Below are 25,524 nucleotides of genomic sequence, written 5' to 3'. Positions count from 1 at the left end.
TTATATTTTATCTCTTGTGAATTGGTAATCTTTTCTTCTTCTTATATTGCACCTGTTCTATGCCAGGCTTAGCATATCTATACAGGCCGTTTTCCCCTTCCCTATCCTTTTTCACTACAAAGTATGTAGATCTGTAATACTCTATGAAGATATATATTTTAATCATCCCTTGAAATTTTATTCGTTCACCAGCCAACAGTCTGTCATTGCTTTATTTCTAAGCTGTGGTTAAGAAATACAAAGGCCACTTTGAGATACAATTCTTAGCTGGCTGGTCACTTCCCAAATCTGCCTCTTCTGAATCACTTAGCTTCAAAAGACAAGAGACTGTATCCTTAAGGTTTTTGTTTTGTTTTTTAGCAAGATGTCATAAACTTCAGCCATACTTTCTGGTTTCCAGGAGCTCCCTATGTATCCGCATCCACTTCCCTTTCCTTCCTCATCAGAATTTTCACCAGAACTTCAATGATGAATTTACATATACTCTTCTCTGTGGGAATCAGTACAGCTCAATACTCATAACGCTCTGAGGTGAAAGTCCAGATCTTCACAAAGTGCTGGTAATACTGGAACAGATGGGGTGATCATGGCCCCTCAACCCCAAATCCAGTATGTCTGTCTCCCTAGCAAACATTCCTTAGCCCTGGGATGTACAGACAGGTGAGCTCAGGCTGGTGTCTGCCATATGCATCTATTTTTAGGTCTGAGAAGCCTGGGTCGGAGAGAAAGCAGGTTCTCCTTAGCATGGCCCTTCAAGTGTGCGATTAAGGAGCAGGTACCCAGAGACTAAGCTGGGTAATAACACTACCAACGAAATTCTCAGTAGCTCATGCCTCATATATTCAAAGCTGCCCAACCTCTCATCCTCTGCTTTGTTAGATTGCATCAATAACCCCAGGTTCCTGGTTAGCCCCTTTGGGTGTTTTCCCTATCTTTGAATGCCCTCCCTGCTCTTCTTCCACTTATTCAAGTCCTATCCATCATCCATGGCACAGCTCAAGACCTCCTCCACCAGAAGGCTCTCCTTACTTGCTCCAGTCCATGATGCTCGACTCCTCTCCTCCACCCTTTTATAGTTGAGCACTTAGTCATATATTACATGTCCTGTATAATTATTTAAGAATGTTTCGAGTATGTCCTTGGAACAAAGATGTTCCAGCCAGATTGGAAGTTTTCTGAGAAAAAGGACAATGTCTATTCCTCCTTTCTACCTTTAACAGTACTGCTACGGCTGAGCCCATGGCTAGGTCCATAGGAAAAGTCAAATGAAAGACTGATTTAGCAACTATCCAAGGAGGCCAGGGAACTGTGGGAACTCCCCTGGCCACCCAATGCAACGAGACAGACTTAAATACTGGTTACCTCACACAGCCTCAGCCTTAGCCCCACCATGGGCTCGAACCATCTTCAAAGAGTATACCACACCAGGGCTGCCTCCTTTCTTACTTCACTGTGCAGTTTTCCAACTTCAAACTATTTTATCAGGACCAGCAATACATAACAAGTCCTCCCTCTCTTTGGTTCTTCAAATTATCTTACTCTTATCTCCCTCTCCTTCTTCCAGCTACTGCCTATAATTCCAGATAACTGTACCATTGTCCATCACCAACAGAAATCATAGTAAGTTCCTTCTAGTGTCCCCAGGCTGGGCGGGCCAGATTGAGGAAGATATCAAGGCCAATTCAAATATAACTTCAGGACCCCTCATGCATCTGTGAAGAAGCCTCATACATCTGGACTCTCAATGTTTCCAGGATCCAGCAGAGCTAAGTGGAACATAAGGGACAATGGAACCCAGGCCACGTGAACTTGCATTAGGGACAATGACCTACAGTTCCCTGAGGTGATGAACTCTCTGGCCTCAGATCCAGACATTACCCTGCCCCCAACCCCACCTCACTATCCAGCCTCTCTCCATTGCAATGAAAAGGGAAGGGACCATAATTGAAAAAATCACTCACACTCTCACCTCATCAGCCATTCAGAGGGAAAGAGGCAGGAAGCGGCTTCCTTCCCCCAATCACTCTGGTAAAAGCCAAAGGGCTATTTTAAACCCTTCAAGGATGCAGTGGGAGCCAGCCACCCTCACTCTCAGCCAGAGCTGGATTCTGGGTCCCTGCCAATAGCAGGCCTTCCCCAATTCCCTCCCTTTCTCCCTTCCACCTCAGCCAAACACTAAACAAAAACAGGGCTGAGGCTGAGCAGTGGCAGCAACAGCAGCGATGGAGAAATTTAAAAGGTGGTTTATAAGGAGAAGAGAGGGAGGGCTTGTTATGTATTGCTGGCCCTGATCTTAAGAGTGTTAAGGATCTGCTTACAGGTCGAAGGCAGGCACTGCCTATCCTCCCTCCCAGTGAGGAGTGCAAAGGGGAGGGGAGTAGATGGAAGGGGAAGAGGCTTTGAGTCACTCCATTCTTGAAGGTGGTACGTCAGGCAGGGGAAAAGGAGTGTTGGCTAGCTCAGGAGACTGCCATGCTTAGAGTGAGCTAGGAGATGGACTGACAGAAATCCTTCTCCATTAAGGCCTTAAGGAGGAATGGAATTCACCAATAGTATTTAAGCTTCTGAATCATAGAATCTCAGAGTTGGAAGGCCCTAGGGCCACCTAGCTTAACATGTACATAAGAATCCTCTCTATATCCTCCCCATAAGAAACTACCCAGTCTTTGCCTGACGATCCCAAGGGAGAGGGAACCCACTGCTTCTTGAGGCAGTCCACTCTATTTTTGCATAACTCTTAATTATTAGGAAGCTTTTCTTTATATCTAATCTAAATTTAACTTTTTGCAAATCCTCTGAGGCACACACCTTACCCTACCTCCCTCCCCTCTCCTCTCCTTTCCACAGTTGAATATAGTAGGAAATTGGCAGATAGAAGCCAAATTGGCCATTCTCCAACAAAGGACATCAGTAAGAACTCTTACCCACACACACAGAGAACCTACCAGCAGGCAAGAGGCCACAGGGATCCTTCCAGGGTACCAATAACAAAGGGATACTCCATGGGGCTCAAAGGATTGCTGGGAGGAGCATCTTAACTTCTAGAGCTTATGAGCCTCAACACAGGTTTAACCTGGTCTATCCAAGGCAATCCTAGACTAGGCTCTACCCTCTAGGTTCTGGCTTTAATCCCAGCACACACTACAGAAAGCAAAGGAGAAGTTAAGTGCTTCACCTAGCACAACAAAAGCCAGTTCTCTTTACCTTGCTCCATCCTGGGTCCTTGTTCTGCGATTCTGGGCAAAGCTCAACTCACCCAGTGGGAAGAACAGGGACAACGAGTGAAGGAACATGACCTTCATTCAGTCAGCCTGCATGAGGTTGAAAGGATGAACTCTTAGGGAATCCAGGAATACCAAGGGAAGGTTCCAGGTCTGGTCTGAATTCCCATCATGTTTGTGGTGGCAGCCCCAGCTCAAGGTGGCTCTGTCAGGAGCAATGAATCTAAGGAAACTTTTTCCACTCAAATCTCAGATTTGCATGCGATGACTGATACAAGCCAAACACTGCCCCTATAAATTCTTCAGCTATTCCAAGTTCTAAAAGAAGGAGGAGAAGCCCTTCCTCCCTTTTCAGCAAGGGGAGTAATGTTTTTTTAATTTTACCGTCAATCAATCAATCGATAAGTGGGCACTGGGGGTACAAGTACAAAGGATCACACAGTCGCTGCTCGTTGTGGTTTTCTGAAAACTCCCCTAATAGAGGAAATGTAAGCAGGTGTTCAGGTGAAGACCAAAAATACCAGGAGCCACACACCGTCCCTTGGTGCCAGGGCCCACTGGCCAGCTAAAGGCCTCCACAGAGCATGAAAGGAAAATGAGGCTGTGGAATGGCCAGAGCCAGTGAGTGGAGGTGGGAAGGCGGCCGCATCCTCACCTCTGCAAAGTAGGCGGTGGTGGTGATCCTCTGGATCTCGTACACGCTGCTGAGCACAGGGATGAGCGTCTTCACAATCAGCGGAAGCTTGGGACCTGAATGCTTGGCCATGGCTCTGCAGAGATAGATGCCAGGCACATGAATGCCTGCGTAGACAGGCAGGAAGGCAGATGGAGACAACTACCACCATAATGTCTGGCCCTGCTCTGGGATCTTCCTGACTCATCCTCTGGATGCTAGGGTTCTGGGGTGTGGCTGGCTTTGCCCTGAGGAGATTTCCTTGCTCTTACTCTCCTCCCGGGTTGGGACACCTACAGCCCAAAGGTAATATGTCTATAAGGCTAGATTTATCATCCCCATGCTCTACCCACAAGAACACTTTCATCTCTAACATAAGTCCTGGGGCCTCCCTAGGAAGAAAACACTTTAGGTAGGCAAAGAGGAGCAATTAATGCCAAACTGTGGGTAATTGTACTTCAGGCTATCACCAAGAGTGGGCAGCAAGTTATGAATCACAGGGATCATCAGAGAGAATGGCAAAACCTTGAGGTAGGAGGAGCAGGCTCAGCTTTAAACTCCCTGACGACTGGAGGATTTTCTCGCACCCTACAAGGGTGTGTTCATGCCAGCCCCAGACCTTAAGGAGAGAGAGCAGTGGAGATCGAAGAGCTAGGATGTCCTGGCTTTCTCAGTGATTGAGCTGAGTTCAGATTCCTCTAGAGAGCAGGGTCACAGAATCTTAAAATCTCAGAGTTGGAAGGAAAACTAGAGGGTGTCTGGATCAGTACATACTTAAACAAGCATCCCCTTTACAATATTCCTGACAAGTGGCCATCTAACCTTTGCTTGAAAACCTTGAATGATAGGGAGCGCACAGTTCACTTTGGGAGAGCATTTTGTGATTTCTCCTTATGCTGAGCTACAATACTCTCTTTCTCCCTTTCTTCTCTCTCTCTCTTTCTCTTTCTTCTACCTCCTTCCCTCCCTTCTTCTCTTTCCCTCTGTCTCTCATTCTCTCTCTCTCCTTCTTTCTCTCCCCTCCTCTCTCTTCTTCTCTATCTCTGTCTCTCTCCCCCTCTAGTTTCTGCCTGATGTTTGTGGTCCTGATTAACCTGGGTAAAAATAAGAACAATTAATATAAATGACAAGAGAGATGGTGGCAGCCCTACAAATAAATGTAGCCATCATGTCCTTCACCTTTCCAAACTAAACAGATCCTGTTTACAGCATCAAAGTATTTCAGAATTGGAAGGGAGCTCGGGGAACAATAAGCCCCTCTATAATATATTCAATAGGTGGCTATCTGTTCCTACTTGAAGACACTGAATAAGGAACATGACCTCCTGGGGTATCCCATTTCATTTTTTTTTCAAAGTTCTGATAGGTATTAAGTTTCCCCTTACATCAAGTCTGAATTTACCTTCTAGCATCTTCCACTCCTTATTCCTAGTGCTGCCTGGGGAGCCAAAGTGGACAATTCTAATCTCTCTTCCACAGTGACAAGTCTTTAAATAACTGAAGAAAGCTGTCATGTCAACTTCCTAAGCACAGGCTGGGAAAGGCAGTTAGAAAGAAATCTGCCTAAGAAAGACCATGGGGTTTTAGCGGACTGAAATTCAATGAACTAGCAGCATCATGTGGCAGCCAAAACAGCTAATGTGACCTTGGGCTGCATGAAGAGAGGCCTAACTCCCAGGAAGGTCATAATCTATCCTAGTTAGACCACATATCATCATAATACCAATGTGTCATGATGAGTTCTTAGCTCTCTATTTTAAGGAGGACACTGATAAGCTGGATGGAATCTAGACAAAGGCAATGAATATGGTGAGATCATAGCATCTAGAGCTGGAAGAGACCTCTGAGTCTAATTCCCATGTTTTACTGAGGTCCAGGGAGGTTAACTAACTTGGCCCAAGGACATACAAGTAATAAACATTAGAGGCAGGATTTGAACATAGACCCTCCAACTCTAGAACCAGTGCTTTTTCTGTACTGTACCACACCTGGGGTACATGTCAGGGGCTTTGAGTCGATGCCACATGAGAACTAGTGAAATGAACTGGGGGTGTTTAACCTGGAGAAAAGAAGATTCAGGGGAGGGGCAATATAACAGCTGTCAGATTTGTTTGCTTTGGCATGAGAGAACCAGGAACAACAGGTGGAAGCTGCAGAAACCAATTTAGAATTGACATCAGGAAAACCTGACCAAGCACAACTATTCACAAGCAAAACCCACTTCCTTCGCAAAGTGGCAGGTTCTCTCTCATCTGAAGTCATTAGACATGAATGAGTGTCCATCTGTCAGGGTGGACAGGGGTTGGACTGGAGCACTGCTGAGGCCCCTGCCATTTCTACCTCCCCCACTGCCCAGAATCCTCTTGTCCAGGCTAAGCTTCCCTAGCCCCTCTAACTGATGTTTATATGGCATGAGCTCAGCCTTTCTGATGCCTTCTTCTGGATGTTCTCCAACTCAGTGTCCTTTCTAAAATGTGGCTCCATACCGTCTTTCTTTTTTTTTCCTAAACTGCCTTTCTTAATGCAATCTCAGGTTACACTAACTTTACCTCCAGATTTATTTGAGATATTCCGTGTAGCCACACTTCCTCCATGTGGTACTTGATTTCAAAAATTGACTTCACAAGTATAAGACTTTGAATTTACCCTATTAAATTTCATCTGATTTGATTTGGCCCAGCGTTCTGACTTGTTAAGGTCTTTCTGAATCCTGAATCTGTCATTCAGTGCATTAGTTATCCCTCCCAGCTTTACATTATCTGCAAACTTGATAATGATATAATCTATGCATTTATCCAAGTCCCTAATGAAGATGTTAAGCAGAACAGGGCAAAGCATAGATCCCTGGGGAACTTGACTGGAAACTACTTTCCAAGATGGTATCAAATTATTAATGACTAATCTGTGGATTTGGCCAGTCAACCAGATGTAAATCCATCTGATTTGACTAGTATCTAGCCCACATTTTTTCCACATAGATTGAATTAGAGACTTTTAGTTTAGCCAAATGTTTGATATTTTGCATTTTCCTTATCTACCAGTTTAATAACACTATCAAAAGAAGAAATAAGGTTACTGGCATGACCTGTCCTTGATGAAGCCATGTGTGCTCACTATGTCTTTTTTCTGTATGTCTACTAAGCACCCCCTCCCCTTTATGATACATTTTAGTGTTCTCTAGTCCTCAAGTACTAGTTTTGACCTGTTCTTTATGATCTTTTAAAGAAGACTCCGTATCATCTGTCAGTTCTTCTGGTACCTGACAATGTAGTTTATTTATATCAGGGAACTTGAGTTGAATAAATGCAGCTAGACGTTCTCTTATGTTCCTAACTTATCTTAGGTATAACTCCAACTCCTTATGAGCCATATTTGTTCAGTCCTGTTCTGTCAGTTGAAGGATCATTAAGTAAAGTAAGAAGGAAGCAGTTATCTTTTCATTCATCACTATCATCACCCCATTTACACCAAGCAGAGATCCTATCCCTTCCTTTTACTCCTTGTTCTCACCCTTAACCTCATCTATGCTTTGCCACTCCTGAAAATATTCTCACAGAATCATTTCACACTCTTATATTCATTCTCCATTACCTGTCAATTAACAAGCATTTATTAAGTACCTGCTGTGTGTGCCAGGTAGGCACCGAGGATACAAAAGCAAAAATCAAACAGTGCTTGCCCTTACAGTATTTCATTCTGTTGGGAATGACGGCAAGTACACATATAAGTATAATGTGGAGGGAGCTAGCCTTAAGGCAAGAAGAGTTCAAGCCCTGGCTCAAATATATAATGGCTATGGGACCTTGGGCAGATTTTTTAACCTTTAATTGCCTAAGCAATTCTCTAAGAGGACAAGCGGTAGAGAAGGCATTGTTCTACTCTGATCAAGTGAGTTCCTCACCGAGTCCTCTATGTTAATGAAATCATAGGGCCAATTAAAAAAACTGTAGAGTAAGTGAGGGGAGTCGCTAGTAGCTGAGGAGATCAAGAAGCAGAAGGGAGAACAGAGTAAATCCCAAGCACGGAGGACTGTCTGCACAAAGACGAGAGATAAAACATATGTAAAGAATGGGCGAAGGGAGAGGCATTAATAAGCATTTAGTAAGTGTGTGCTGTATGCCAGGCACTGTGCTAAGAGCTTTACAAATATTATCTTATTTGATCCTCACAATAATGCTGCAAAGAAGGTGCTATTATTTCCCCCATTTTGCAGTTGAGGAAACTGAGGCAAACAGAGGTCAAGCAACTTTGCCTGGTTCATCCAGCTAGTAAGTGTCTAAAGGTGGGATCTGAATTTAGGTCTTTCCAGCTCCAGGTCCAGGGCTCTATCCATTGTGTCACCTAGCTACCTCTGTAAATATTGAAAATGCTTATCGTTTTCACTTGAGGAAAAGCAAAAAAAGCTGGCTTGGTTTGCCCTGAGAATGACTGAATAGGAATAATATATGAGACCTAGAAAGGCGGGTTAGGAATATGTTGCAAAGGGCTTTAATTGTCAAACTGAGGAATCTGTATTTGATCCAACAGGCAAGAGGAAACTCTCTGAGCAGGTGAATATATCTACCTTTTCTATGTTATCTTTTAAAAACTTAAGTTGGTTAGTGAACTGGTAAATTTGTGGGGTTAAACATGTTTAGTTTGTGATACTAATGGGACATCAAGTTAGAGATGTCTAAAAAGAGAGTGGAAGATATGGACCTGGAGTCCAGGTGAGATTGGGGCTGGATATATAGATCTTGGAGTTATTTGTATAAAGATAAGAGAACTTTAGAGACATTTGGATAATTGAAATTTCCTATCACTACTATAGCTCTATTCTATGCTTATAACCTATTTCTTGAACTGCGCTTTACTACTTTTGTCCAGGTGGTCTATAGCATATACTGATAAAATTGTACTTTTTCTATTTCTACTTACACTCATCTTTACCAAAATGCTCTTTACTATGCTTTCTCCTTCTAGTTTCTGGATTTCCTCCCACAAGCCTATCTTCTAAACAGAGCCCCTTTTTAAATTATCCCCTTTTATTTATCCTGTTTCTTAGACGTATTCTAATCATAAGTCTCAACCTACCAAATCTCATTATCTATGAGATCAAATTGCCTCTGTGTTAGGATCTCTAGTTCATTTTGCTTGTTAGCCTTACTTTGTACATTTGTCTATTTGAGACCAGTGGCTTTGGCATGGGCTGCTTTCTTGGATTTTGTTTCCTCTGGGTTTTTGGGTGTCTAGTGCTATGCTTCCCCATGGGACACTCTAGGTACTCTCAGCTACTACAGTAGTAGTTAGTAGCAGTAGCCCCTTTGACTTGATTTATAAATATATTCTTACCATATCTAATTAGGAGCTTACCATTACTTGATTTTATGCTGGGGTCCAGAAATCCAAATGCCCTTCTCAGACACCATCATCTTAAACACGACTCGCTTGCCTAACATGCTTTCCTTTTATGGACCCTTTGTCTTTGTTCAGCAAAGTGAAGCAAATACTACCAGTGATCGTAAGGCCTTCATTTCCTGCCCAAGTCAATGCAATCTTTAGCAGTTCCTTTGAGTGACAGCATTTAATAATCACCAGAAATGGGAAGTAGTTACCTGCTTGATAAGTATTCAGAGACTCTTTTTCATATACTGAGTATCTATCATAAGAGGACAGAAGACCTTGATACTGTAATGATCATGTGACAAACCGCTATCTTGGAATCTACCATTGAGGCATCAACAACCATCACTACACTTCTCTTTCTCTGAGCCTCACTGGATGACTTCATACTTTGTAGCACCTGTAGATCTACATTATCTTTCTTTGAAGGACAAGCAGTTACTTCCTCCTCAGAATATTCCAGCACTACCTTTCAGATAGTCTCAAATTTATTTCTTAATTCCAAGTGTTCAGAAATTTTTTTTCCATTTCTCTTCTGTATGACTTTCTTCTACCCTCCAACTTCCTGACAAAGGCCAGGATTCATCTTTGCTCCTTCAGATCTTCTTGTCTTTGGACCAATCACTGCATGTGTGGCAAGACTCAGGGCTCACTCTCACAACTCACATGTGATCTAACAAGTTGGGTCCCCAGACTGTGGTTATGTCCCCTTCCTTAGGGTGCTAGGGAATACCCCAGAGGAGATGGAAAAATGTCTTTTTTTTTTTTTAGTGCTGTTGGCTCCAGTCCCCATTCTGGTATGCTTCCCACCAAGATTATCAGTTAAAAACCAATTTAGTCAGTCGAATTTAAGTAGCTCTTAGAGAGAGGCATTTACTCATTACAGTAAGGAAAGAGAACAAGTATTTCTTAAGTACCTACTGTGTGCCAGACATTAAACGAAACACTTTATAAATATTATCTCATTTGATCCTCACAACAACCCCCGGAAGTAGGTCTTCCTGAGTTCAGGCCTGGCATTCTATCCAATTGTGCCACCTAGTTCATAAAAACAGCTTCCTCTTCCCCAAGTCTATGACACATTCTCCCACAAAGACATACAGTCTAAGGGAGAGTGAGCTCAAGCTTGGAGATAATGTGTGGCAAAGAAGTAACTCATATCTCTGGGTTGCAGGAAGTCCTTTTTGTCCTAGGGATACGTTCAAGAAGTTTCCCTTAGGCATAATACCTATTAGCAATACAATGCAGACACTGCTACCAGCTGATTCCAAAATGGCACCAGGACACCAATGGGAAGAGGGAAAGTCTCAAATCTTCCGGACTCTTCAAAGCTCATGAAGTCTCTGGTCAAAGGGGGAGGGAGGGAACAGGAGACCTAGGCTGAGGCCAAAGCCATGGACTCTCCTTCACCCATCCTCTCCTCAATCCATCAAGCAGTTTTTCCTTAGGGGCTTTACTGTAATGCTACATCCACTCTAATCTCTAGGATGACCCAGGTTCTCAACTAGCTTTATATCTTATAGACAGTTCCTAGGGTATTACCAAATTTCCTCAATCAATTCGAACATAATTTCTAGGCAACATCACTCCATTTCTAAGAACTTCTCGCACTTAGTCCAAAGCCTCTCTCTGATTACTTGATTGAAACTAAAGCCTATGACTGAGATCGATTAAGACGTGTTCTTACATCATTAAGGTATCAGGATACCTCATCAACTACTTTAAGTAGGGTGGAATGATTTGATTGATTCGTTCAACCAACAACCGACCTTTAACCACGATGTGTTTTTTTAGTAATACATTTTTTTTTTTTACTAATTTTTTTTTGGTTTTTATGTCACCTATATTTTCTAATATATTCCTACCTCTTCCCTTATATCAAGGAAGAAAAAAGGCAATTCAGCCAAACTAACAAATATGTGGAAAAACTCTGATACTATACATATCTAGTGTTCCATACCCAAAGTCTACTTAGGCAAAGAAAGGAGGGAAGAAGAGCTCTTCCATCTCTACTCCTGGAACCAAGCTTGGTCACCATAATTTTACAAGGTTCATTTTCAATGGTTTTGTTGGGGCTGTCCTTTCCATTTACACTGTGGTAGATGTAGTGTCTATGTTTTTTTTCCCCTGGTTCTGCTGCTTCTCTTTCAATCAGTTCATACATGTTTTCTCCTACTTCTCTACCACCACCCTATTCATCACTCCATGTCCTATACCACAGCTTTTTAAGCCCCTCTCCAACTGATGGGCATCTTTGTTTCCAGTTCTTTGCTACTATAAAAAAGTGCTAACAAATACTGCATAATGTGCTTTTCAGTCTTCTTTCTACCTTGGTTGCTTTGCGGGGTGTTTTCTCTGGCTTGTCAACATTCTTACTAAAAATCTAAATATCTAGCTATTACTTCTCCACTGATGAATCCCAAAATAGCCCTTGGTTGTTTTTTTTTTTTTGGCTGCCACGCCATGCTATTGGCTCATATTTAACCTCAAGCCCTCTAAAACCCTCAGGCCTTTTTTTTTTCGAAATAAATTTTGATTGGTATCTTTTGTTTTTATATCACCTGAATTTGTTGTGTCCCTTCTCCTTACCCCTTCCAGAGATTTGTTCCTTAGAAGAACTTTTTTCAAAATAAGAAAAAAAATCTTCAAAATCCATCAGTACATTGAAAAAAAAATCTGAAAATATACATAATGTTCCACATCTGTGGACCCGGCTACCTCTGCAAAGGAGTGGGGAGAGGACTCTTCTCGTATCTCTTCTTCCAGGATTAGTACAGTGCTTGGCACATAGTAGGTATTTAATAAATGTTTATTCACTATTATGGGCTTTAGGAACAAGTCTGTTCATTGCAATTTGACAATGTTATTTTATATTGTTTTGTGTTAATTCTATTTATATTGTTGTAGCATTGTATATATTATTTTCTTTGGTTTCCTTCAGTTTACATCAGTTCATGTAAGTCTTTTCCTGATTCTGTGTATTTATTATTCATTTGTTGTTTCTGATAGTACAATAATATTCAATTACATTTATACACCACAGTTTATTTAGCTATTTCCAAATTGATGGACATCTACTTTGTTTCCATTTCTTTGCTACTTCAAAAAAAATTTACTACTATAAATATTTTGGGATATTTCTTCTTTTATCAATGACCTCCTTGGGGTATATGCTAATAGTGAAATCTGAGTCAAGAGGTATGGATGTTTTATCTACTTTATTCTAAACTGCTTTTCAAAATAGCTGAACTTTTCATAGCTCCAACAACAATGTACTGATATGCCTATGTTTTCATAACCCCTCCCACGCTGACTATTCCCATCTTTTGTCATATTTGCTCATTTGCTGGATATGAAGTAAAATTTCACGGTTGTTTTGATTTGTATTTCACTTACTATTAGGGATTTGGAACATTTTTTCATAAATTTGTTAATAGTTAGCAATTCTTTTGAGGACAATTTGTTCCTATCTTTGAGCACTTGCTATAGGGCCTTTTTGTATGAACTATTGCCTACCCTGCTTCCCCCAATCCCATGCATGTACAATTGTTTTTGTTTTTTTAAAAATCAAGTATAAGAGTTTACATTTACATCTATTAAGTTTTATCTCATTAGGTCCTGCTTACTGTTTTGGTCTAAAGAGACCTTTACTTATAGGTCTCTTGAAGCTGGCATTCAATATGCCAACTATCCCTTACAGCTTTGCACCATCCACAAATTTGATAAGCATGTCTTCAGAATAATTAATAAAAACACTGACCAGATTAAGGTCATGGATTAGGCCCTTTAGCTCACCAGAACCTCCCTTCTCCATTAGAAACCTTTCTTCTAGGTTCACCTTCCAGGTAAGTGACACTTTGTTGGGTACCTGGGTGAGAAATGTCACTCTCTCTAGCCTTAGCCATGAAAAAGCAGAAGGTAGCTTTGGTGCAGAATAGGAGAAGGAAGATGGGGAGGTAGGAAAGAAAGAGAGAAAGAGAGGGGTAAAGAGGGAAGTAGAAAGGGGAAATAGGAGAGAGAGTGTGTTGGTAAGCAAAATGGGCTCTTAGCACTTAGTTCAACAAATGCCCTTGAAGAGTTTGGCTTTGTTTCTTTTGAGTAATTCAGTGTATTTCATTGAGTCTTACTAAGTGCTAAGCCCCAGGCTCTAACCCCTATTAGGTGTTAACCCAACCTATATGGATGTAAACCTCCCAGGGTCCTAAGGGGAGGGGCTAACTCAAGAGCCAATCATAGGAGCCTAAGTTCTGGTCATTCAGATGACGTTTGATGATGTCTGAAGCCCTATAAGAAGAGAGGACAGGGCCATTTGTGAAGGGCTCTCACTCGTGATGGTGCTGATGCAGAGACTCTGGGCAGCTGTAGCTAAGGAGCCCTCCAGCTCGTAAACCCGGATGCTGAGACTTTGTTGAACTCTGGTAACTATGTATTGGGATTTGAATCAGACAAGGTCTGTCTATTGATGTTTGTAATTTGTTTGTATTTTGTTCTGAAGTTCAGGGTGCTGGCTTTTTCCCCTGAAATAAGTGAATGATATTTGTATGCTGAATTAAAGTAAGCTTGTCAACCCCTTCACCTTGCTTTCCTTAGTTAAGCAGATCAAAAGAACCTGTGCTTTTGCAGTGTGCTGGTAGCATTCTTGTTGTTGGGTTTGTGCTGGTCTTTCACCCCCCACAACAGCTGCTAGCTGGATTGTTGAAACAGAGAGAGAGAGAGAGCGGGGGAGAAAGGAAGGGAGAGGGGGAGAGGGAGAGAGAGGTAGAAAGGGCGGGGAAGAGAGAGGGGGAGAGAAGGGAATAGAGAGGGAGAGAGAGGGGGAGAGAGAGAGAGGGAGGGAGAGAGAGAGAGAGAAGGAGGGAGGGAGGGAGGGGGAGAGAGAGAGAGAGAGAGAGAGAGAGAGAGAGAGAGAGAGAGAGAGAGAGAGAAACAGAGAGAGAGAGAGAGAGAGAGAGAGAGAGAGAGAGAGAGAGAGAGAGAGAGAGAGAGAAAGAGAGAGAGAGAGAGAGAGAGAGAGAGAGAGAGAGAGAGATTTTGTGTATATGTGTTTATGTTACTTGTGGGAAGCAAAGCAGCCTATCTCTATATTACTGGATCTGGGATTCTGAGGCCTTTCTCCAAAGACTTCTGAGAGCCCTGCCTTTAATAATACATGTGAACTTCAATTTGTATACTTATGTTCCCTCAAATATCTTTGCTTCCAAGTGATTAATCTCTTCAAGTCCTAAGACACATCACACATGGGGACATGCATATGTTTGGATCATGTCATCACCAACAAATGCTTCACCTCCACATCCTATAATTCTGAAAATCCTCCATCTGACCATAACCTTGTGTCCTTCCAACTCTCCCTATGCTTTACTCCTCCAAACCCTAATCATTCTACTCCTCCCTGCTTTTCCAGGCTATCATCCCTGCTCTGGAATTACCTTCCTTCCTTCAAAATATCTTGTCATTCCACTTCACTGTTCTCTTTACCTACGAGTTTCTTGCCTCCTAATCCTATTACCACTCATCCCTTTCTAAAACTCAACGATGGATGCCACTACCCACTTTCTTTTTTCCTACTTCTGTAGTGATAGAGGAACTCATTCACCTAACTATGCTGCCTGGGTCCACTACAAGTTGATGACACACTTTCAACTGAGCCATCACTATTGCGTACTAATTCTTTCGCCTTTCCTTAACTGATACTCTATTACTCCCCACAGCTGATGTTCTAAACCTTTTCTCAAACCACCTATGCTACCACCTTCTTCTTCTCAGGAGAAGATTCATCTCATTACTTCACTGAAAAAATTGAGGCTATCTATCTTAAGCTCCCTCTCCTCTCCAATTCCACACTTCAGATCACCTCAATACCAATCCCCCCAACACCTGTTGCCTCTCAGTTCTCATCTTTCTTGACCTCTTTGCAGTGTCTGACACTGCTAACTAGCCCCTCCTTCTGGATATACTCTCCTCTCTCCTCAACTTTTTTTTTTTAAGGGAGGAAGGCAAGGCAATTGGGGTTAAGTGACTTGCCCAAAGTTACACAGCTAGTAAGTGTGTCAAGTGTCTGAGGTCAAATTTGAACTCAGGTCCTCCTGATTCTAGGGCCAGTGCTCCACTCACTGTGCCACCAAGCTGCCCCCTCCTCAATCAATTCTAACCTATGTTTCCAGCCTTGATAAATATTGTTCATTGTCTTACACTCTCCAATCTAGTTAAACTCCAGTTAAACTGGCCTCTTCTCTGCTCCTCACATACTATCGTCCATCTCCCATCTCGGTGCTTTGGCATTGGTTGTTCTGCATGACTGGAATGTACTTCCTCCTTACCTCTGCCTCACAGTTCCTCTCTTTCTTTAAGACTCAGCTCAAGCACTATCCTCTTGCATAAAGCCTCTCCTTATTCCTTCAACAGCTAGTTACCAAACTACCTTGTATTTAATTTTCTGTATATATTTTTATTTATTCACTTTATATTTTTGTAATCTACTCTCTTACATACTTGTCTCCCCCATTACAATGTAAGCTCCTTGTGATTAGGGATTGTTTCTTTTTTTTTTTTGGTACTTGTATCCCCAGCACCTAGTAGTACAGTGCTGGGCAAAAAGTAGGTGCCTCATAAATGCTTGATTTATTTTGTGATTGATTTCTGTGATACTTTTTTTGTTCTAGTTCTTTCCCCATCTTTCTTGGTCTGCTTTATGAGATTATTATCCATGTCCTTCCCTCTTTGTCAGAGTGTATTCCAGGACTCTCCCTTGGATCCTCCCCTTTTCTATCACTGCATCCTTTCTCTTGATGAGAGCTCGTAAACTCCAATGAGTTCATCTATCTTTTCTAGAGGCGGATCAGTAGTGCAACAGACACAGGGGTAGGAAAATATGAATTCAAATCTGGCATCAGACACTTACTAGCTGTGTGACCTTGGACAAGTCACTTAAATTCTATCTGCCTCACCTTCCTTATCTGTAAAACAAGGATAATGATAGCTCTTACTTCCCAGGGTTGCGGTGAGGATAAAATAAGCTCTGTAAAGCACTTAGCACAGGGCCTGACACATAATAGGTACTTAATAAATGCATTCCTTCCTAGGCACATGGCTCACACATCTAGACCTCTTCTCTCCCCTCAACTCTAGTTCTGCATCCTAATTTATCTACCTGACATCTTCATTTGAACACCCCATTGGTATCTCAAACTGCACATGCTCCAAACAGAACTCATTATCTTTTCTCCCAGCTCCACTCATCCTCCTAAACTTTCCTACTTCTGTAGAGGGAACCGCAATTCTTCTAGTCACTCATGTTCACAACCTAGGAGTCATCCTTGACTTAGCCTCTAAATCCAAACACTTACTTGATCGGGTGGAGTCTACCTCTTGGATTCAACGTCTCTTGCACCTGACTCCTGTTCTCTTCTCACACCAAGACCACTCTTATCTAGATCCTTGTCCACTCTCACCCAACTATAGAAAGAGCCTCCTAATTCATCTCCAAGAATCTAGTCTTTCCCCTCTTCACAATCTATCATCCACACAATGGCTAATTTTATTCTTAAGTCATAGGTCTGATTACATAATTTCCCCACACAAGAAGCTCCAGCGTTTCCCTCTTGCTTCACACCCTGAGGTCAGCCCATTGCTCCGCCTGATGTACTCTGCTTCAACCAAACTGGCCTCCTCACTGTTCCCTGTACACAGCCTCTGCACAGGCTGGCTCTTGTTGGCACATTCTTCTTCCTCACCCTTACTTTTTGGAATCCTAAGCTTCTTTCAAGGTTTGGCACAAGTGCCACCTCATTCGAGAGGATATTTCCCCAGTTGTTAGTTCTCCAAAATTCTCAAAAATTACTTGGCATTTACTTTGCATATGGCCAGTATATACTTATCTTTGAACATACTGTAGTTTTCCAGGAGAATCAATCAATCAACAAGAAATTTATTAGTTGCCTACTATGTGACAGGCACCGTACAAGGCAATGGAGATAGAAGATACAAGAATAGAATAAAACACATATAATACATACACGCACACACACATAGGGGCAGCTGAGTGGCACAGTTGATAAGAGCACTGGGCTTAGGGTCAGGAAGACCCGTCTTCCTAAGTTCAAACCTGACCTCAGACACTTACTAGTTGTGTGACCCTGGGCAAGTCATTTAACCCTGTTGCTTCAGTTTCCTCATCTGTAAAATGAGTTGGAGAAGGAAATGGAAAATCACTCTAGTATCTTTGCCAAGAAAACCCTAAATAGGGTCACGAAAAGTCAGACACAACTGAAAAACGATGAAAAAACAATATACATATGTGACATATAAACAGCATAAATATAAAGTGAATAAAAATTAGTATATGCAAAAGTAAATACAAAGTAGTTTGAGAGGCAGGGAACTAGCAGTTGGGGGGATAAAGAAAGGCTTTGGGAACAGCAAATGCCAAGTCATGGAAATGGGAAGTGCTGATGGCTAACTTGGCTGGATTGTAGAGCACAGGACGGGTAGCTGATGTCCAATGAAGCTGGAAAGACAGGCTGGGGACAGGCTGTGAAGGGCTTCAGAAGCAAAATAGAGGAGGCAACAGGAAGCCCCTGGAGTTGACTGAGTAAGGGATTTCCATTGTCATATTTGTGCTTAAGGATAATTATTTTAATAGTGTGTAGGAAGGACTAGAGTTCTAATTCTAAGCAAGGGAAACAATTAAGAGTTTGTTGTCACAATGCAGAGGAGAGGTGATGAGAGGTAGCTAGATGTGGAAGAATGGGTCTGATATGAGAGATGTTATGAAGGTAGGAATATCAACTTTTTGGCAACAGATTGAACATGTGGGAGTGAGGGAGAGGATGCAAGGTTAATGCAAGGCTTACAAACTTGGGAGACTAGAACAATGATGGTGCCTCCAATGGAAATGGGGAAACTGTGGAAGAGGGAAAGGTAATCAGCTCAGTTTGGGACATGCTGACTTTAAGATGTCTTTGGGGCATCTAGTTTGAAATCTCCAATGCACAATTAGTGATTCAGGAATGAAATTTTAGAGAGTATGGGGGCTGGGCATATAGATCTGTTGGTCATCTAACATCCATGTACATGTAATTAGTCTCCCTGCCTTGTCTCAGTATGGGAGCTGATTAAGTTACTGAGAGAGAAAGCAGAGGGGACTAGGACCAAACCAAGGGAAATATCCACAGTTAAGTGCGTGCAACATGGATGATGAGCCATCAAAGGAGACTGAGGAGTGGTTAGTCAGGTAGGAGGAGAACCAAGAGAATCACCAAAATCTAGAGAGGAGAGAGTATCCAATAGGAATGGGTGGTGAACAGCGTGCTGCAGAATGATGAAGAAGGGTGAGCACTGAGAAGAAGTCATCCGATTTGGCAATTAGGACATCACTGGTGACTTTGGAGACAGCAGTTTCAGTAGCGGGATGAGGTCAAAAGCCAGATAAGCACTGGGTTGAAGAGTCAGAGGAAGAGGAGAGGAAGTGGAAGCAATAAACGTAGACAGCTTTTTCAAGGAGTTTGGCTGAGAGGGAGGAGTTACAAAGGTAACCTCTTTCAGGTCAGAGGCTGTCTCATTTTTGTATCTGTACTCCTAGCCCTGAGCACAGGGCATGATACATAAGTTCTCAGTAAATGCTTGTTGTGGTTGTAACAGTAGCCTGGGCCCATTGGCCCCTATGTTGTCAGAGCTAGGGGAAGCCATCTCCTCTGGGCTTACTGTCTTCTATTTTGTTTCTGACTTGTCTCTTTCTTTCTCTTTCTTTACCTGCTAATTCTGAACTCCAAAGAGAGCATATTCAGATCATCAGAACTGCCCCTTCAGATCAGTTCCATGGCTAACCCCCAAAGCTATCTCTGAAGAAATGAAGAGTCAGTCTTCATACAAGAGCCATGGTCCAGCCAGATTATCTCTGAATTCATTCATCTATTACAGGGAGTGGGTAATATGATGGAGTAGTCTGCCTTTTTGGGAGTCACAGAGGAAGAGATGTGTAAGAGTCAAGAGAACCCTGAGGTCAGGCAAGATTAGACAAGGGAGACTAGAGATAGCTTTTAGTATTCCCAAAACCCCATGAAGGTCTAATGCAGGTAATAGGGGTAAGGGGTGGGAGAAATCTTTTCTATCACTATTGCCAGTTCTACCTGGCACAAGCCTTGCACAACTATATTTTGTCTAGTACCCTGATAGAGAATGGAACTGTTCACCACTTAGGAAGGACCCAAGGACCTGCTATGAAAACCATTTGAGCTGTAAAGCTCAGAAATGAGTGCTGCCAATCCTCTAGTCAAGTACAAAAGGGGGGTCTTTAAGACTACCTGTTATGTCTCTGGCCTCAAAGAACTGCTAGGTTGGACTAGATGACCTCTGAAATGTCCCTTGCAACTCTAAGGTTTTGTGATTCTAGGTATGTCACCAGATATCAGAAGGAAGGGCTTGGGGTAAGGGGAGGTCACCATTGGCCAAGATAGGGGCTGAGACAATAGGCATAAAACCACCTTCTTCCCTTTGGGCCCCCTTACCTGGCAAGAAGAGTAACTCCCTCTTCATGGCCTTCAGATGTCTTCATCAGCTCCCAGCCGCCATCCAGACCCATGCATGAGATGACCTCTCCGCTTCCTCCACGGAACAGCATGGCCTGCAGGGTCTCCACAGCACAACTAGATAGAAACAGGATTTGTCTACTTGTCTTGTCCCAAAGACATCCTTCTCTCTACCCTGTGGGGTTTTAGAGAATTTTTCTTTCCTCTCCTTGTTTATCAGAGCCCAGCAAGTAGGATGGAACCTAAGGCCTAAACAAGTTATTGGAGGGATGTACCCAGAGTTACATAGAGGTTTCTATTTGTACCTAAAGCCATCCTGACAAAAAGCTTGCTGACTAAGACCATACACCTGTGGCTAGAAGATACCCATGACTAGCACAGAGCCAGAACCATGTAGAACAGAAATATTATACTGTCAGACTTAAGTAAATAGGACTTAAGGATTAATTTTCTTTCATTGGCTGGGGAAAGATTGTGTTTATAGCTACATGTACTTGCCTCTACACCTGCTCAAAGGGTCAGGCAAACCCAAAGATGACCTCCCTCAAATCACTGCGAATTAAATAACACTGGGCTTGCTCCTGATGCTCAGCCACCCGAAACATGCACATGATTCCACACTCACACATGCACTCACATTTCTGTACATACATTCATATGGTCCACCATGAAGGAATACATTGGTGTCCCTAGAGCAATCATAGCCCAGTGCCATAAGCCTTTTTTTTTTCCTTCCAGGGACACCCAGATTAGACTACTGAGTAAAAGAAAATGAATTCAAAAGGGTCTATCACACGAAGGAGAAAGGCAGTTGCTCTGTACCAATTCTGCCAATCCTTCAAAACTTATGTGTGTATATGTAGGGCGAGGGGAGATGTTAGGGGATAAACAATTACTCCAAGATCTCATACTTAGAATAATAATGACAGCAGACATTTATATAGCATTTTATAGTTTTCAAGGCAGAGGAAAGAGCACCAGGCCTGGAGTCAGGAAGACCTGAGTTCAAATCTGACCTCAGACACTTACTAGCTGTGTGACCCTGGGCAAGTCACTTAACCCTGTTTGCCTCAGTTTCCTCATTTGTAAAATGAGCTGGAGAAATAAATGGCAAACCACTCCAATATCTTTCCTAAGAAAACTCCAACACTTCTAGGTCATTATCCCAAAGAGATCATAAAAACAGGAAAGGGACCCACATGTAGTAAAATATTTATAGCAGTTCTTTTTGTGGCAGCCAAGAACTGAAAATTGAGGGGATGCCCATCAACTGGGGAATGGCTGAACAAGTTATGGTAATATGAATGTAATGGAATACTGTTGTTCCATAAGCAATGATAAGCAGGCAGACTTCAGAAAAACCTGGAAAGACTTAGATGAACTGATGCTGAGTGAGGGGAGCAGAATCAGAAGAACATTGTACACAGTAACAGCCACATTGTGCGATGACTAACTTTGATAGACTTATCTCTGCCTAGCAATGCAAGGATCTAAGACAACTTCAAATGAATCATGATGGAAAATACTATCCACATCCTATGAAGTCTAAATGCAGACTGAAGCATACAATTTGCTCTCTCTCTTTTTTGTTTGTTTCTTCTTTCTCATAGCTTCTCCCATTGGTTCTTCTTTTTTTTTTTTCCTGGAGGTGGGAAGGCAGGGCAATTGGAGTTAAGTGACTTGCCCAAGGTCACACAGCTAGTAAGTGTGGAGTGTCTGAGGCCATATTTGAACTCAGGTCTTCCTGACTCCAGGGTTGGTGCTCTATTCACTGCACCACCTAGCTGCCCCCTCTTACTGGTTCTAATTCTTCTTTACAACAATACTAATGTGAAAATATGTTTAACAGGAATGTATATGTAGAGCCTGTATCAGATTGCACATTGTATTGGGGTGGGGGGGAGGGGAGGGGAGAAAATTTGGAACTCAAAATCTTATGGAAGTGAATGCTGAAAACTAAAAATCAATAAATTAATTAAAACAAACAAACTGGGAAAAGTCAGACACGACTGAAATGACTGAACAACAACAAAGTTTACGAAGTACTTTATACATCTTATTTTATTTGAGCCTGACCATAAAACTGTGAGGTACTACAGGTATTATTATCCTCAGCTTACAGATGAGGGAACTGAGGCTCAGAGGGGTTAAGTGACCTACCCATGGTCATCTAGCAAGGGAGGTACTGAATTCAGATTTCTCCTAACTCTAAACCCAACACATTCCCTACTACACTACATGACCTCTCTCAGAGGTCACTTAGTCCAAACTGTATTCAAACAGAAATTCCTCCTCCAACAATTGTGAGAGATGGTTATCCAGCTTCTGTTTAAAGTGACAGGGAACTCCCTAATCCTGAAACAGTCCATTTCACTTTAGGACAACTAAAAATTGTTGGGAAGTATTTCTCTTTGTTAAACTGAAATTATCTGCCTTCCCTGCAATATCCATCTTTATGTTTTTTTCTTAAATTACCTCTTAGTCCCTCCATCTGCAGGAATAAAGAGACTTTTAGGAGGAAAAAGGATCACTATTAGCACAAAGCTAAAGCCACACTCAAGCTTTATAAAAAGGAAGAAACTTATCAAGTTTGGAGAGGAGATATTCACAATCAATTTACACTTCAGCTACAGTTTAGCCTAGGAAAGCATGTACATACATAGTCCTACTACATGACTTGTATGTGAAGCAAGAGGAAAGGTTGAGGGCCATATGAGCTCCCAGGGTCAATCTCTACCATCTGCAGGCATGAGTGATTCTCCATTCTCCTATCAAAAAGAACAATGACAGGGAGCCAGGGGACACCCAAGTTGGGCAAGAAATGTTGCCTGGAGACAAGGAGGAAGGTACAGCTGAAAGTGGGAAGCCCTGAGCTGTCAAGGATCAATCTCAGTCATACAAACAGGGAGTCTAGGGCAAAGTCCTTGTTTCACCCTGGGCAAATGAAGTAAGAGGGAGAGAGGGAGAGAGAGGCGGACAGAGGGGGAGAGAAGGGGAGGGGAGGAAGGAGGAGAGGAGAGGGGAGGGGGAGAGGGAGGGGGAGGGAGAGAGAGAGAGAGAGAGAGGAGTCAAGTCCTTGGAGAACAAGGTCTAACTGTGGGGCTTCAGTCTTCTGTAGGTACTTCTGAGGTCCAGAACCAACTGAGGGCTATGCTCATCAAAGCTTGGGCCTAAGCAGGGATCTGGTTCCAGGGAACCAAAAGTGGCAGACCAAGACACCAAGTGACAAAAAGAAAGAATCTAAAACAAGTAAGTCATGATGACCCAGGAAAGAGTTAACAAATGTTAGATTCTGGCCTATGTCAAGTACACCTCAAAAGTAGCTGCTCTGTCAATAGCAACTCATTGCTTTCAATGCCAACTATCTATGTATCGGTGACCTTTGTTAGTGGTAATGACAGTCATAGTGCTCAATCCAGAAACGAAGCTTGGCTCATAGACTTATCAAAGGCACAGCAATCAGAGATCATTAACTTTTCTTAACAACATGAGAGGGAGGAACTAGCCAACTGTGATGTTCCAGACAGAAGGACTGGTGATGATGGAAAAGTGGCTATCACCAAGATCTATGAGCCTATGCCTTGGACTGGGTGCCTATTAAAGAGAAAAGAAAACCTTAGGTAAGGTGGTTTGGAGGTAAAATTGCTAGAATTGGTTGCCCTATGCCTGCAATTTTTTTTAACACCACTTCCTCCCCCAAGGCTTTGGACTCTAAGAAAACTTAAGTGTAAAACTGTTTACTCAATCTCTAAGATAGAACCAGAATTCAATCAAGCAATGATTGACAGCTGAACTTTAATAAGAAAGGTACCATCTGGCATTTTAGTATTATATTAATTAAAATTTTGTTCTAAGTAATATATGATCAATTTGAAGTTAATTATGCTTGTTATTTTAATAAAGAACTATGGTTTTTTTTTACTTCGAAAAATATAATTGCCTAGATTATGCCCTCAACTATGGAGGTGGCTCAGGGCCCTTAAAGGCTACTGTGAGTCAAGATAAATAATAGGAAAGCTAAAGAGCTTTGAAAGTAACATGCTGAATTATATACTAAAATAAAAGCAAGATATGCAGTTTCATATACAACTCTTTCTTTCTGTTCTACCATACATATGGAAATGCTCATTTTAGTTGATGCTAAGTTCAGAATTTAAAAATAAATGAGAAAAATACATGCTATGGCAGATTCTAGCATGCCAGCAATACTTTAGTCAGGTAGTCAATAAGCATTTATTAAATGCCTACTATGTGCCAGGCACTGTGCTAAGTGCTAGGGATACAAAGAAAGGTAAAACAGTCCCTTTTCTGGAGGTGCTTATGATTTCATAGGGTGACAACAGGCAAACAAATATGTACAAATAAGCTATATACAGGATTAATAGGAAATAATCAACAGAAGGAAAGTATGAGAATTGAGAGGAACTGGGAGAGGTTTCTTACAGAAGATCAGATTTTAGCTGGGACTTGAAGGAAACTAGGGAAGTCAGGAGCCATCGATGACAAAGGAGAGCCTTCCAGGCATGATGGACAGCCGGAGAAAATGCTGAGTGTCACTGGACTGGACAGTAATCAGACACAAAAGAAAGTGACTATCTTACAGACAAGACTGCCTACTGATATGGAAACTGGACTAGACTCAGTAGTCTGTTTATAGTTGGCCCAGTGACTAATAAAGAGCAAAAGTCAAAATCAACATCAATTTAGAAGAAAGATTAAAGATGAGAAGATGTTAAAAAAAATTAAAGCTTCAATCTGACCTATTCGAAATGAAAAATGGAAAAACCAGAAAGATATATACCTTAATTATCACATTTCCCAAACATGTTTAACTAATGTAAAATGGTTGCCACAGATGGAACCTAGAAACTGTTAACAAGAAAACACCTAAAATTCATGAAACCTTTTAGTTTCCTCATCTGAAAAATGAGGAAGTTGAACTAAATGATCTAAAAGAATGGAAAAATCCACAGGCAACAGTAATATCCAATGAAGGCAAGCAAGAGAACACCATTAACTTTGGGTCTATATACCTTTATTGCCTTTATAGATTTGTAAAGAGAAGAATTATCTACATAAATATCAAGGGTATCCTTGATGAAAATATGAGAAGAGAACAAGAATGCTTTTGCAAATAATTCTTTGTAGTAGGCTATATATATAAAGTCAAACAACTGAAGTTACAGAGAACATAAGACCCTGCTATTTTCTTACTGATTATAAAAAAACTTTGTCATTTTATACTATCTCTTTTGGTAATTTTGTCAGCTCCCATAGGTACAATTACTTCTACACAGATGATTCCCAGACCTTCGTATCCAGCCCCAGTCTCTCTCCAGATCTAGTTTTAGACATCTCCAACTAGACGTCTTGTAGACATATCAAACTCAACATCTCTAGAATGGAATTCATTATCTTCTCCCCTCCCCCCCCCAAAAAAACTCCTCCTTTCTCCTTTTACTAATGAGAGTACTAGTATGTCCCCAGTCAGCCAGGCTCACAACCTTGATGTCATACTTGACTCCCCACTGTCAGTGACTCCTTATATACAATCCACCCTCTCAAAATCTCCTGTTACGTGTCCCTCTCTCCCTCCCACAGTCACACTCCTAGATCAGGCTCTCATCATTACTTGAACTATCACAGTAACTTTGTGATTGGTTTCCCTGACTGACTCAAGTTTCTCCCCACTCTCATCCACACTTCAACTTAATTGCCAAGG

General features: G+C 41.9%; 1 protein-coding gene across 2 annotated transcripts in view; it reads right to left on the bottom strand.

The window, feature by feature from the left end:
- The window catches only part of MROH1 (maestro heat like repeat family member 1), a 182,063-nt gene that overhangs the window by 12,451 nt on the left and 144,088 nt on the right, over nucleotides 1–25,524 (bottom strand). For both annotated transcript variants that reach the window (XM_036741524.1, XM_036741523.1), the window contains 2 exons: nucleotides 19,782–19,919; nucleotides 3,877–3,991 (listed from right to left, as the gene is read on the bottom strand). In XM_036741524.1, coding sequence (XP_036597419.1) covers nucleotides 3,877–3,991; nucleotides 19,782–19,919 — 253 coding nt within the window. The remainder of the gene's footprint in view (nucleotides 1–3,876; nucleotides 3,992–19,781; nucleotides 19,920–25,524) is intronic.

Source organism: Trichosurus vulpecula, chromosome 1, assembly GCF_011100635.1.
Source record: "Trichosurus vulpecula isolate mTriVul1 chromosome 1, mTriVul1.pri, whole genome shotgun sequence".
Classification (NCBI taxonomy): domain Eukaryota; kingdom Metazoa; phylum Chordata; class Mammalia; order Diprotodontia; family Phalangeridae; genus Trichosurus; species Trichosurus vulpecula.
Note: the sequence above shows the minus strand (reverse complement) of the source record. Positions and strands in the feature narration are given on the sequence as shown.